The following is a 15,600-nucleotide window of genomic DNA, read 5'->3' on the forward strand; positions in this document are numbered from 1 at the left end:
TCATGGGAAATCGGTACCGTCTCTTTATACTACTTTTCGCCTTGTTTGTCTTGTCTTATTTTAGGTTATGCTTTTAAATGTTCTAAAACTGAATTTTTGCAAATACTAGTATGACATTATTACGATCAATCACATAACGACACTCGGGGTTAATTTACAGTCTCTAACAATGATCAACAATGGACAAGTGCGTATAGAATAGAATAGAATAGAATATTTTTATTTCCCAAATTACAGGGCCCATAAAGGGCATAAAATCAGATACAATTGATTTACATAATTGGTAACAACAACAATAATAGTCACTTGAAAATATATATTTAGTATATTAGCATTGGTCAGAATCAGAGCCAAAAACCACATATATATTGTGAATAAAAGAATAAAATTACATTATATGCATTCATTCTCAAATCATTTACTTGACTTAGTGTCAATATGCATACCTGATCTCCTTAATTCAAAACAGTCACAAATATAACAGCCCAGTTTTTCCATAAGAGTTACATTTTCTTGAGTCAAGAGCCATAAAAATTTAGAAGATTTATTTAAATTTTTAAAATTATAACAATTGTATATACTGTATTTGCTCTTAACTCGCTCCGAGTCTAGAAACCTGTGAATACGAACAAAACATACTATCAAAGAACTGCACAAATCTAAATATAACGTGGTTCCTGATTTGGGAGAGGCACATGGAAATCTGGCGGGGAATAACTTGGGTTTTTTTCTTTTGTTAATTTTGTTGTTTATTCAGTTGTTTTTTGTTTTATTTTTTGTTTGTTTTTTTGTTTTGTTTGGGTTTTTTTTGGGGGGGGGGGGATTTCAATTAACCCTCCATACTAAAAATTTAATCCTTGGCATTAGAAAAATTTCATCGAAAGCGTATAATAAATATTACCAGTCTATTTTCATTTACGTACGTGTTTATCAAGCTATTAATATTTTTGTATTATATAGCTAAAATAAATATTGAATATAATTTAATAATATCAATACTAATAATACTGTTGCTTTTAGTCATCCTTTCTTCATTTCAATGTTTTTTTTATTATTTCCGTAGAGACACTGGTGTCCACCTGTTGAATACACAAACATTTCCGTTAATGACCACTGGCTATCACCCGAGTTGACCTTTGGTCAGTCTGTGGTCAGTATTGATCGATAACATGGTATTTAATAGACGTCTGGACAACAGTTATTTAAGGTCAGCTGTTCACCTGAAATGAACTACAAGCGATAAGGTGTAGATGATATGGCCTGTGTATTGCAGAAGAAAAAACTTGGATTGGGTAAGATTGAATAATAGCGTTTATTTCCCTTTAAACATAATATTATTCAATAACATAATAATGAAGAAAATATTAAAAAGCAACTGTCCACTAAATCAATATCTATAAATAATTTATGATATGTTTTTCTTTGTTTGATTCTCTTATCACTTTGATCAACTAATACACAACCATTGGACAAAGCTGTCATTAAAAACTTATCATATCGGACATTGACCAGAAAGTAAGTGACCGTTACAATCAAAAACAGACAACTTCAAGGTGTTTACTTTATTTATAGTATATATGTGTGTCAATTCAATCAGTTAGCAAGTGCCAGCAGTTTCTGTAAATGCAAACGGAATGCAGAAATTATTGGTGAATACACATGCGGAAATGATGGTCACACTTGCAGATGTAAAATCACGTAATATTGCGCAAACCTCTTACCCCTTTTGATGTAATAGACTGTGCCGGTCGGCGGGGTCATTTGCTTGTAACATTACGGGCCACCACGCATCAGTTGACCGCACGATTACAAGGCGTTTTGACGACAAATTTTTACTTTTCAAAAACCCAATATGTTATTTTATATTGATTAATGACTGAAATCATACATATATATATGTTTGGTCAGGAGTCAGTGACTTTACCGGGATGAGAACGGCCGCAGCAACTCAACTGGACTAAATGATGGCGATGAAAGTGACATGTGCTTGATGTTGATTTCTATAAACTGAAACTAGAACAATACACAAAATACATTATTATATCGTAGATCTATTTAAGTTCACGTAAGAAATAGGATATTTACGTCCACTACAAAAGGTCTCCACGATAAACAGTTGCTTTCATTCGTCGAGAGGGTATTTCCTGATCGTGGTCAGTGATCATTACGTTGTAGCGGTCAGTGGCATAAGTGACCTGAAGTGACCCCAAGGACTTGTCCTGATGATGTAAACTTTGGAATGGAAGATAAGTAAAAAGACAGGTGAAGAAGACACATTACATGAAAATCCGCCATCTTTGTTGATATTCTTTGTCCAGATGTAGAAAAGGCAGTGGAGAGTTGGTTTTAATGAGCATAACAACATGTCCAGGAGAAAACAGGGGCGGCCACAACAAAGACGGACCCTAGATTCTCGTAAGTTGTCAAAATTTTATATTGTCTTTCTTTTAATTTCTATTTTTTATTTATATATAAATGGTCACCGTGGACCATGTCAAATACGTGTGTTGACCAACGGGGACAAGGTTACGTATTCGTTGTGTATTCAGTTATGTTGTAATACACAAGTGACGCGACAATACACATTTTTTCTTTTCAATTTCGACATCTCTTTTCATCAACTATTAAACAAAAAGACTGATTGGTTTTTGTATCTACATTAAATTCAAGCACCTGTTTAAAGTATAGAATGTTTTATATCTGTGACAATATTTGTGTCATATTTCTACATGCAGTTCTTCATACCCCAGTATTTTGGATTAACTAACTTCATTGATTTTTAATACATGAATGGAAATAGTAAAAATAGAAATCATATTATATTGGAAGAATATAGTGAGTATTGTTTTGTCATCATTGAGGTGTACTTTTAGTCTTTTTAATTTTATTCTTTTATTTTTGACTGATTTCTCTCTCTCTCTCTCTCTCTCTCTCTCTCTCTCAGTTTTTTATCTTTTATGTTTCATGTGAGTTAACTTTATTAAATAGATACTTCTATTTAAAAAAAAAAGAAGACTTGTTCATTTCCTTTAGAATATTTAGTTTTTGAATTTTTTTTAAACACATATCTATCAGAACTTTAGCAGTATGTACATGTATGAATTTTAAAGGTTAAGATAAACTGTTTCATTTTAATAATCTTCACCAATTTAAAAATCATATATTATATTTTCCCATGGTGTTTTTATATACATGTATGTCTAGTGTTATGCATTAAATGTTTGCATACATTAGTGAAGTATAATTGTATATGGTCACTGAATTGTGTAATATATGAGAGTGGGCAGCACAAAAAGATATGAGTCATAGTGTCCATAAATATAGGTGTTATAGAACTGGTGTATATTTGAAAGTCAGGGCATGTTTATTGTGTAATTTTAGATAAGACATTTTGACCTTGTCTGAGGCTTAAATGTCTAGCAACATTTTTTGCTACCCTGTTCTCAAAGGCCTCTAACTATCCATCGATCATATTTTATTATTTTCACATTAGATAAATTACTTTTTACAGCCTTTTAAAATTTGATTTTTTAACAATAATAGGTGTTTAAATTGCATTTTGAATGCACAATGTGCAATAGACTGTTGAATAATGTATTTTTTCATAACATTTAACACCCAGTTTTGAAAAATCAATGTTGGACAAACACTTAATGCATTATTTTTATCACAAATGAATTCTGATGCTTTTGAAATATTTTTTTCAAAGTATGAAATTTGATTTTATGTCTCCCTGAGTGGACCCCTACACCAGTGTACAGTTGCATTGTGCATTGATTGGTCACTGTTAGATAACATGTCAGTGGCGTAACTAGGTTTTTAACCCAGGCTAAAAAAATTTAACAAACTTTGATAGGGAAGTTCGCTATTATGTAATTTATAAGATTTATCAAGGGATTTGTAATTTTAACTTCTGGATCTTAAATCAGATTGTAGCAGGATATTCAATAAAGAAAAGGAAAATTATAAATGAACAAAAACAAGTATTATTATAAGTGCGCATAATTTCCTTTTGAGAAATTGCATCTGAACAATTAAACATATATACTAAATGCTAGAAATTTTAAACAGCATAATTCTTTAAAAGAAGTTAAATGAAAAATTAATTGATGTAGACATCAGCAGCATTTATTTTCTAAAGTCATTTCTGTGCCCTGTTTTGTCCCTGCAGATTTTATTGAAGTTCATGCTGTGTGTATTCTGTAGATTAGATATGTGGACATTTTTTGGCTATTACACCAGAAATTGGCATGGGTAATAGATATTATGTTCCTCAAGTGATGTAAATGCTATTTTTAATATGTCTGACTGCATAACATATTTACAACAGATGAACACCTCTAAAAGCCATTGGTTTCTGCCCTCATTACACATTCCAGTAATAAGCCAGAAATTATCTCCCCTGTCTCCACTCTTGAAACCTTGACAACTGATGGAGAGTTGAGGGGAAAGAAGTACACAATTTCCATTATGAAACAACAAATGAATAACCTGTTTACTTTTTATATTCAAATTATTTTAACATAGACGACCCATCTCTGGCATAAAAAAATAAGTCTTGATTTAATTATGAATGTTTAATGTTTAACAAAAATTGTTTAATTAATTGTAGGTTGCTTCATGTCTAATGATTAAAACTTTGGTTCTTTTTTTAAGAAAGATAGCATTTGACATTTCCTAATATGTGGACTTGGTCAATGTCTTCAGACAAGATAAATATCAGCCTGCACGATTAAATCACAAGCCCTATGGCCTAGGCCAGTAAAAATGTTGTTGGGTCGGTATAATTTTCCTGAAAAAAGGACCCAAAGAAATTTTATGACCGTCTGATTTCGGGCTTGCATTAGTTGAAACCTTTTCAAAAATATTGATATCAATTGTTCATTGGGTAAACATATAGATTTAGATAAAGATCCTGTAAATTTGAACACTTATGTGAGTCTAAACTGATGAAAAAGAGGTATTAAACTTTAGAAATGTGATGAACTATTAATTTTTTTTGTAAAAACCTACAAATAAAGGCTAATGGCCCTTTATAAACTTGCTAAGAAAATCTACTTTTTCATGGCAGCAGGTTGTATATAGATGTTAACTTTTTACATTAGTTTTTTTATTTTGTTATTTGATGTCAGTAAATTTTAATAAATTATAATCAATGTATTAACCTTTACTTTGTCTTGATAAGTTTATTAACGTATGAATCATATTTTTATGTTTTAATATATCTTATGTCCAATCATTATGGGTTTTAAAATTAAAAAAATGGTTTTGGCTTCTTTAAATTTTTTTATTGTATTTGAGATGTGATAGTTGATTGGAATGATTGAATTTGGTGTTGTTGTCAGATTGTTGATAGTTTCTGCTTAATTTATTCCCAATTTTGATTGATAGGTGACTATTTAAATCTTGATATATACAAAAAGTTTAGTAAAGACACCTGTCAGTTTTGATGACATTCCCCTCTATATGTCTTTTTGGTTATTTTTGTCTTCGTGTTGCTGTCTCGTTGACATTTAGATCCCCCCATCTATATCATGTACTGAAACAGGTACTACCTTGGTGGCTCACTCACCACTTGTAAGGTTTTACTAGAAATCATATTTTTCTGAGATTAAAATCAAATGTTCTGAAAAAGGGAAGTAACTCCTTTTAGCTCTTAAGATGGTGAATCTATGAAGAACAGACTCCAGAAATCTAAAGACGGGAAGAAAGATGAGAAAACATACAGTAAGAAGATATGACTATATTAGATTTATTACTATATACGTGTTGCATGTAGAATGATAATTTATTGATGCTATCTATAATTCTATATTTCTTTTATTCATATTTGTACATTTTATGATACATGTACTATATATGAATATTTATAAGTTTTATTTTTTTAACGTATGAGTAAAAATGAAGTAGTTAGTACATTTTTGAAAAGAATATAAAGTCTGGGTTCAATCTACAGCATGTCTGCAGAATTCCCATGCTTTTACTGAATTTGGAATGGTTGAAAAAATTATGAAAGGGGCAGTGAGAGTGATGCCAAATAAATAAAAGAACAGGAAGCTCTAAATTAATGTTTATTGTTAGAAAATATTGATATTGCATCATAATTATTGGACAAATGTATTTTTACTATCAATAATATCACATACAATATTAAAAATCTATTTAAATATTAATATTTTTTCTGATGCGGAAATAAAATCAAAATAAATGGAGACATTGAGAATATGTAAATGAGACAGCAATCCAACAACAGAAAAAACCCTTGCAAAAGATATAAAACCATTGCATGTTCTGGAAGTTTGCGTTTTGTAAACCACTAGATTTAAAGATATTTTCTCCAAGACAAAATTATTTTAATATTGAATTTGGTTGACTGCACCATGAAGAAGATAAATTATCCAAAATCAATTATTTGTATACATGTCCTATAGGAATAATTGAACCTTTTTGAAATATAAAATGGCCCCTTTTTTTGAAAGACAATCTATATAGGCCATTTCTTCTTATCACAGTTTCTCTATTATCTGCAAAATATAAATATAAAGCACAATTACACCTAAAAAAAGAAAATAGGTAACAAGCTCCTGAAAAAAAAAGAACAAGAAGTCAAAATATTTATGGTATACTACTTCTTGCTTGCTTTTTAATGGTTTTTGTTATATTCAACAGTCTGCACCAAAATCTTTTCCAACTACTATTCCGAAGACAAATATTTAGACATTTCACTTATGTGTCTACACAAAGTTTTGCAAAAATTTACTAGTCCGAATAAAATTTTTATTAGTCTGGGGCATCAGGCTAGTGGCTTACGGTGCAGGCTGATTCAATTCTGTTAAGATTTCTTAGACTACTAGGTAATTAATCATTGACTGCTTGTCATTGGTAAAGGTGGTTTTGTGTTTGTTCAAAAACAAAGACAACATTTCTGTCTTACCCTAGACAATTAGCCAATGAGGACTCCACAGAGTTCACCAGTCTAAATTACTATGAATTACATTCATAAATGGTTTGAAAGTTTCATGATTAAATGATTGGTTAGAATAGAATATGTACATAATTATCTCAGGAAGATATATATGTAAAATTGAGAATGGAAACGGGGAATGTGTCAAAGAGACAACAACTCGACCAAACAGCAGGAAACAGCCCAAGGTCAACAATGGGTCTTCCAACATAGCGAGAAAATCTCGCACCCAGAGGCAGGCTTCAGCTGGCCCCTTTACAATAATGTATACTAGTTCAGCGAAAATGAATGTCACACTAAACTTTGATATATATGAGTATGGGTAACTTGTATTCTTTGTGTTGTTAGTTTTCTGTTTCATTGATGTGAACTCTATGTCTTCTTCTTCATATTTTGTGTATTAATGTGAACAAAATCCAAAGATAATGCTTTCTTTAATATTGTAATGATTGACAAGTTAAAAAATGATGAAGAGGTCAATATATGTAGGGTAACAAATTGTTAATTTCTTAATATAACATGTTGGCCTATATTTGGTGAACCCCACTAGCAATTCTATGACAGATAAATTGTGGAATAGTGCTGATAGATTTCAAGATTTTTTTCTATGTCAGATATAAATATTGTTAGAAATTAAGCTGGATATACTTTAGTTATTCCACAAGTTATCTGCCATGGTTCGTTTCCTTGAGTTGTCTCCAATTCTGGAAGTTATTCGGCATATATTAATTAAGTCCGTTAAATATGTTATTTTATTTCAAGCCAATGAAAAATGAAAAATCTTGTCATGAAAGTTGGGAAAATGTGTTGTAACATTGATGAGGTCTTTGATCGCAGGTAAACACTCTATAATTTTATGTTCACCTTTTTGTCCAGCCATCCTTGTTGAGTAGCTGTCTCATGGGTGCTTACAACAAAATCTATTTTTATATTGATTTCATTTCAAACCAAATGTGCATGACATTATGGTAAATTGATGAAATGGTCCAGAAGACGCAGTTATATGATTAAAAGTTTACATAATAAATGTCACTTTGTCGTAAGATATTGTTTTTTAGGTGATATTATGTCACAACAAGTCCTTGGAATGTGCACATATCTTTTATAAGTTTTAACATTTTAAATATTTAAATGTCTTGAATTAAACATGGAAAGGTTACAGTCCCCTTGTGTAAATTTGAAAGTAAATAGTAGAAACAGGACGTCAGAAGAAGGCTTGACAATATGTAAGTGACCCTGTATTGTTTGGACTACAATACACGATCCTTATCAAAAAACCCTGTTATTGAATTATGCATATTGGTTGTACAGTATTTCAAAAGCTTGAAATTGTCCGGTCTGGCGAATTTAAATGCGATCAAATATTAAGATATGTTTGGACGTATTGTCCCCATACCAAAAGTGTCAGTTTGTATTGAAATATTGCCAAGTTTTAGTCCACACAAAGACTGAATGCACACCCATTATGCAGTAAGTAAACTTCACCTACCGATGGACAGTTTTATATAACTTAGCGAAGTGTATAATAAATTGAAATAGTACAAGAAAAATCGATAGAGATGACTTTTCAGATCTTTCACACGGAACACTTATCAACCATTTTCTCAAGGAACTTGTTTTAACAATCATTTTTTAGTTGACCTTGTTAACAAATTTAAAAAAAAAATAAAAGGTCTGCTTCTATTTTTAACACAAGACTCCACTTTCAAAGGCCAACAAAATTAACACATTTATTAAGTTCTTGTAATGTTTGAAATTTTATTTTTTCAAATTGTAAATAGTTTTTTTTCAGCATCAACACTATTTTAACAGATTTAATAAATCAGACAAACATCTTTTTTACAGTTTTACTAAGATTTTGATCAATGTAATTACAAGAGGGATGCACTTACGTAAGCAACCAAATGTGACAAAAAATCTTAAGTAAATGTAGTTCTATTTAATTTTAAGAATTTCAGTCAAGTAAGTCTTTTTTAATTTTTTTTAATTTATTATAGAATGTCATCTACCTTTGAATTTATCATTTCTTTGCTGTAGATTATTCTACTTAATTTCTTAGCTTTGACCTTTGCTAGAAATTTCAAATAGATGATCATTATTGCTAATTTAATGTTGATACATATTATTGTTCCAATACAGACCTTAAATTTATTTAATTCTGTTGGCTATAAATGGTCAAAACATATTATTAATAGATTTAAGTTTCTCAGAATTAGGTTTTTAATTTTTTTAGTACAGCCATAGCTAAATGTTGTCAATATAACTAAAGTGTTATTCCTTAAGTAAAGGAGTCCATGGATTTTCTTCAAATAAAACGTCCAACTGTAGGGATGATATATTTATTGTATTAACTATAATGATTCCGATTTCATTGGATAGTTTATTTTATTGTGATGCCACACACAGAGAAGAATTCAAATAAGTTTATAATTAATTATTCATTTATTCATTCATTTAAAAGCCATTATTTTTGTTTAAAAAAATGAAACTATTGTGCTTTTTTTTTTATCAAGTATATACCATTTTGTGTGTGTTTGTATGAATTCAATTCCAAAATCAAGGAAGATAACTGTATTTTTTTAAACAATGCTTTAAGGGGCTCTCAACTAAATAGATGCACTCATTTTGACTCATGTGATTTACCACATAGTAAAAGAAATACTGTAAAAGAGAGGATTTTGCAACTATACTGGAGGACAGGTAAAAAATGTCTAGGGCTCAGTAGATGACCCAAGAAAATGGATATAATAGTAATCTACTTAAATATAACAGATAACTGTAAATTCAGAAATTATTGTGAGGTTTTTATTAATGCGAATAATGCGAATGGGTGATTATCGCAATAATAAGAACTCGCATTATGATATCTGATGCATATATATGTATGCAGATTTTTCTGAAATCGCAATAATTAATCTCGCATTTGTGTACATTCTTAAAAAATCAGAATTTAATAAATGCACACAATAATTTCTGAATTTTCAGTACCTGATTCAATGTAATGCATTTGGGATCAATGAACTTCACATTTAATCATTTCAAAAGCTGTTTGTAAAATCTGTGCTGATGATTTTTTTTATTTTTGTGCATTTTGTTAAAAGTAACAATTATGATTATTTTTTACAAAGTTTATTGGTGTTTAATTCACTCACAAACTTAAAATCAAAGGACTTTTTTTAGTTTTTGAGTGAGTCAGTATGCGTGAAAATAACTTTCATTACTTTTGTGTTTCATTATACTGACTGTTTAAATATCCTTTTTATTTATTAAAATGGCCTTGACCTCATGTCATTTTCATACACTGTTATGAGTGTCAGTGTGGTTCAAAACAATGTAAGGTCTTATTTGATTCTGTGAGGGCTGATGATTTTTTTAATGCAATTTTAATTTCATAAATTGGGGAGAACTGAAAAAAAATTGAATTTGAATTTTGAAGGGCTTAATTATTTTTATTCAAACATCAAGGATCATTTCATTGTGTTCCTTGTTGCTCCATTTGTTCATGTAAATATAAAAATAAGGAGATGAGGTATGATTGCCAATGAGACAACTATCCACCAGAGTTCAAATAAAGTGGTTGTAAGCAATTATAGGCAACCATACGGCCTTCAACAATGAGAAAAACCCATACCATAGAGTTGCCTATAAAAGGCCTCGCAATGAAAAATTTGAAAGAATTCAATTGAGAAAAGTCTGTTAAACTTTTTTTTTATGAATTAATAATTTTTTTTGTATGTCATGAGTATTAATATAATTTAATTGTATAATTGCAAAGGTCCACCAGACTTCTTTTGTTTCATTATGGAAGGTTATATGGTTGGACTTATATAATATTTTCCAATCCAGAATCCCGAGATGTGGCTGATTTACCATACTTGTACTCATATCTCAACCAAGCCAGTTTACTATTTTCTGTTTGGAAAAAGGTCAAAGGCCTTTTAAAAGTTGATTTCCAAAAATAAATTTAAATGTTGAATTTTGAAACTTTAACTCCTCAAACTTGATGTGAAAAACTGGTGAGAGAAATAAACCCTTTAGTTAGACAATTGTCATTCAAGTACTATATATTTGATTTAAATTCAGTAAAATAAAGCTTTATATGGAGTTTGAATAATATTACATGGCTATTGGCATCTTGGGGTGATAAAATTTTTATACAGGTGTTTCTCCAAATAAAAGATACTTAACAAAATGGACCTTTTAAAGAATAAATTACATAGTCTTTTCATATGAAAATTACAGAATTCTGAGGATTAAATTTGTTGGACCATAATATGAAATCTTGAACATTTCTCCTCCCCGGGTACATGTGATTAAGATGAAAGCTTCTCTTGAACATGGCCTGTCGTAAGTACTGTACTGAAGGAATCAAAGAAAAAATGTCAGCAATTTAGATTTTTTTAACATTCAGGACTATAATTTATTTATTTATTTATTCATTTCTGGAGAACAAAGTGTTTTTGTACCTTTAGTTAATGACAGCTTCTTTGTTTGAAATTCGTCTTGGCCTGCAATTTGGATGAAGTATAAAGTGGTAAAGGAACATTCAGAATGGGCAAATTTCTGGGAAAAATGGACTTTATTTGCTGTGAAACTTGTATTTATTTTCACTTTTCAAATTTATAACAGTCATGTGCATTGCGCTAAATAGTTACAGAAGTTGTGTTAAGTGACAAGACATTCCTTCAAGTTTAGAGAGATTTTCTTTATTTAATAGGGCTGAGTAATCAATGATGAAAAAAGGAAATAAATTCCAAATGACGAAATATTCCATGTCTAAAATGATGCCTATTATTATTATTTTTTAAGTGTTACAAAATTTTAAATTAGTATCAGTTTCTTATTTCTTAGTTCACATAAAAATTATCTTTCTGGTATCAGTATGGATCAGATAAAAATGCATTATGGGAATGACACTGTTTCAGATGCTCTGATTGGTTCAGCATTATTTACAAGGATGCAGAGTCTGCCAGATTTAATTAACATGGGGGGATTTTGAATATCCAAATTTGTCTATTGTGAAGGTTTTTTGTTTTTACTTGTGATGTTATAATCTAACGAGGCAAAAGGGGGAGGGTGCTGCTCAGGAACCCAGAGAACTATTCCACATTATATCCCTGAATTAAGAATTGTTAAGGCCAATGTTAAGCTTAAATAGTAATTTATTTATTTTTATTAGTTTTTGATTATCATTTTGATTGATTGGTTTCTTGAATGAGTTGCTTATGTATCGGTAATTATGTTGAGTTTCTTCATTTTTTCAAAGAAATTATTTAAACATTCAAGTGTAAAATGATAAGTTTGTACATTTACATTTAATATGGGGGGAGGGGGGTTATACTAGTTTAATACAAAAATAAGAACATGTGATATGAATTCCAATTCCTTCCTACCAGAGACCAAATGATGTAGAAGTTTAGCAACTATAGGTCAGTGTATGGCCTTCAACAATGAAAAAACCCTTACATCATAGCAAGCTATAAAAAGCCCCAAAATGAATCTGTCCATAATTCCATTCATCCTTTTGTCATTATTTTTGTGGCATTTTTCTCAGGAACTACAAATCAAAACTTTTTAAAATTGGCATGAAGCTTCTTGTGAGCATGTTACACCTTTTGATGGAGTTTCACAAATACATGTATCACTCATCAACTTCCTGTTTACCGAAAACTTGAAACAGGAGTATCATAAATGAGCTATAGCTCAACTTGTTTAATCTTGGCCTAGAATTTTGTATCCACCGTGAACAAGATTATAAGCTTGAGCTTGTCTGTTCTCCCTGTATGGGGGTTGCCTGCATTATTTAATTTGATCTTGCAGCTACCTGCTAACATTATGTAATATCATGATACAAATTTACTCTTAGAATTTTTTTTGTACAAAAATGAGACATTAAATCCGTTTATAGAGTGTTATTACAGGTAAAACATACATTCTAGCAAAAGTGGTTCAGTAATTCATTTGAAAAATAAACGGACCCTGCCCATTCACTGTGAATAGATCATGACAAAAAATTGAATATATAAAAGCAAAAGCTTAATTCCCCTCTTTGAACTTTTCGTCTAATGTCACTATCCTATTAGCCATGATTGAAAAGTATTTTTCAATAAAATCTACCTCCAAATACCCGGAACATTTTCCAGCTGATCGGGTAGTTTTTCTGCTCTGATTATCACTTAATGAGTTTATTACATGTTTTTCCTGTTCTCACTATTCTGTTGACATGGGATCATAATTTTAACACCAATATGTGCATTTTGCAGATTTTAAGTGTGACACAATATTAAAAGGCTGTAGGCAGATTTACCAATCCATGCATACATCTGACACAGATGAACGATTCGGTATAACATGTGACAATAATGTCCACAACCTGTTGTAACATATTCACACTAATCGTTATTAATAAATTTCATACCATTTTAAACCAAAACTGTTTATTTGATGATAATACTTACTAAAAAATACTTGTAATATCATATTCGTGTTGAATTTGTAAATGTTTGTGGCCAGGTAATCAACAGTTTTTTATTAAATCTCATTTTGGAGGTGTCCCTCATTATTCCAATGATTCTTCATTCTTGCCTGATTTACAAATATGTTCTACTTCTCCTTCAGTTGCAAGACATTTCCTCTTCATCAGCATCTATTCTGCTTGCACTGTTTTTTTTATGTAGTTGTTGCCCTAATTTTTCATATCTTGTTGCTGCCTAATGTACCTTTACAAATCACCTGAGTATTAGTCCTTGAATTTATTTTATGTTACCTACTTTTAACTGTTTGTAGTCGAAAAAAGAACTTTTTTAGCTACAATGCTTCAACATTTTGACCTACATTTTGATTATTTATGTGGTTGGGTTTCTGTCTCATTTATGCACATCACAAATGTGCTTTTATTCATAGATGATATACCTGAGAGAACGCCCATTACAGACTTGTACTTTTTCTTAAAGAAAGACTAGCAGATAAATATGGTCCAAAAAGGGCAATGCTATGGACATGGCACATGTGAAGCAGGATATGCCTACCCTTCATGAGCACCTGATGTCACCAATTTTGACAGGAGTTCATATTAACCGAAGCAAAACTTTAAGCATTTTATATGTTTAATTTTGTATTTCTGTTCCCTTTTTTGCTGCTTTTGATATTCTGATATTCCTCGCCTTTAATGCATTTGTTTCAGTATCCGAAACCTGGTATTATATAGATACAATTATCTTTGCTGTTGTGTTAAACCTTTTTTATTTGTGATTCTCTCAAACATTTTTCTTTTTTGGTTTTAAGAGATTAAAGTTTAGACCTCAAGCGTGCCTTAAGTTAAATTGAGGTTATTATTACAGAAACATGGGTTATTGTATGTCCTAAGAGATCCATATCAATTTTTTTTCCCAGTAGAAATATGGGTTTCCTTACATTGTTTAAAGAATAAGATGTATGTAGAAAATAGACCACTGTGAGTGTACCCTTGCATCCGTTTTTTTTTTTTGTTGGTCAATTTTGAATGACCTGTCAAGTACTTTACGTCCCTTTAAACTCACTTGGTTTGATATTAAGTTTCATAAAATGCTTACAAAGCATAAACAGATTAAATGTCTATGTATATATACATTGCTTACTATTTTATTACAAACGTTAATCACTAAAATATGCAAAAATATTGACATTGTGGAGCCATTGGTCAATGACACTTAATATATAGGTCACTAACCTACCTGTTGGCTAAATACATTTTATTGACTATCTCCCAGCTAATCATGTACCTACATGTTTTAACTTTTCCTAGTTTATTGACGGCTTCTAAATATAGAAGTGTTCCAATGTATAAGGCCATTCAAATTGATTTTTAGTTCTAAAAATTCCATCCATGGCGAGTATTTGATTAAGAAGAAAAAAATCTTTGCATTATCTTTTCAAAACAATCTTAAATTTGTCTTTTCATTCACACTTTTATAGGTTTCTATTAGTGCAGAAGGTGTGATTAAGATATTGGACTAATGAATAGCAATTTTCATAGAAAATATTAATCCTGCATCAGGTTTTACCATTTAGCCCCTTTTATATCTGTTTTGTTAACTATTGTTCATTATTATTTGTGGTGGTACCCATGTTTGTGGTTTTCGTGGGTATAGCTAAATCGCTAATATGAATTGTTAAACAAAGTAATTTTACACTTTTTCTATAGACTTGTATATATAGACTTTGGCAAAATCATGAAATAAAATATCCATGAATTTTGTTTTTCCTCACCCCAACAAAAATTGGTACCTCCAAAAATATATAAATCTACAGTATATAAGGTAAAAAAATTGACTCACTAAGCAGCTATTTCTATGCCCCACCTACGATAGTAGAGGGCATTATGTTTTTCGGTCTGTGCATCCGTTCGTTCATCTGCTCTTTCATCTGTCCTTCTGCCCCACTTCAGGTTAAAGTTTTTGGTCAAGGTAGTTTTTGATGAAGTTGAAGTCTAATCGTTTTGAAACTTATATAGATATAAGAAGATGTGGTATGAGTGCCAATTACACAACTCTCCATCCAAGTCACAATTTGTAAAAGTAAACCATTATAGGTCAAAGTACAGCCTTCAACATGGAGCCTTGGCGCACACCGAATAGCAAAAAATGAGAAACGAGAAA

General features: G+C 30.6%; 1 protein-coding gene across 1 annotated transcript in view; it reads left to right on the plus strand.

Annotated features, from left to right (window-relative positions):
* Positions 1–1,675: 1,675 nt before the first annotated feature.
* Positions 1,676–15,600, plus strand: part of LOC127699186 (B-cell lymphoma/leukemia 11A-like) — a 58,258-nt gene continuing 44,333 nt past the window's right edge. The window contains exon 1 of the mRNA XM_052202940.1: positions 1,676–2,415. Coding sequence (XP_052058900.1) covers positions 2,364–2,415 — 52 coding nt within the window. The 5' untranslated portion in view covers positions 1,676–2,363. The remainder of the gene's footprint in view (positions 2,416–15,600) is intronic.

The sequence above is a fragment of the Mytilus californianus genome, unplaced genomic scaffold, assembly GCF_021869535.1.
Source record: "Mytilus californianus isolate M0D057914Y unplaced genomic scaffold, xbMytCali1.0.p SCAF_4, whole genome shotgun sequence".
NCBI lineage: Eukaryota > Metazoa > Mollusca > Bivalvia > Mytilida > Mytilidae > Mytilus > Mytilus californianus.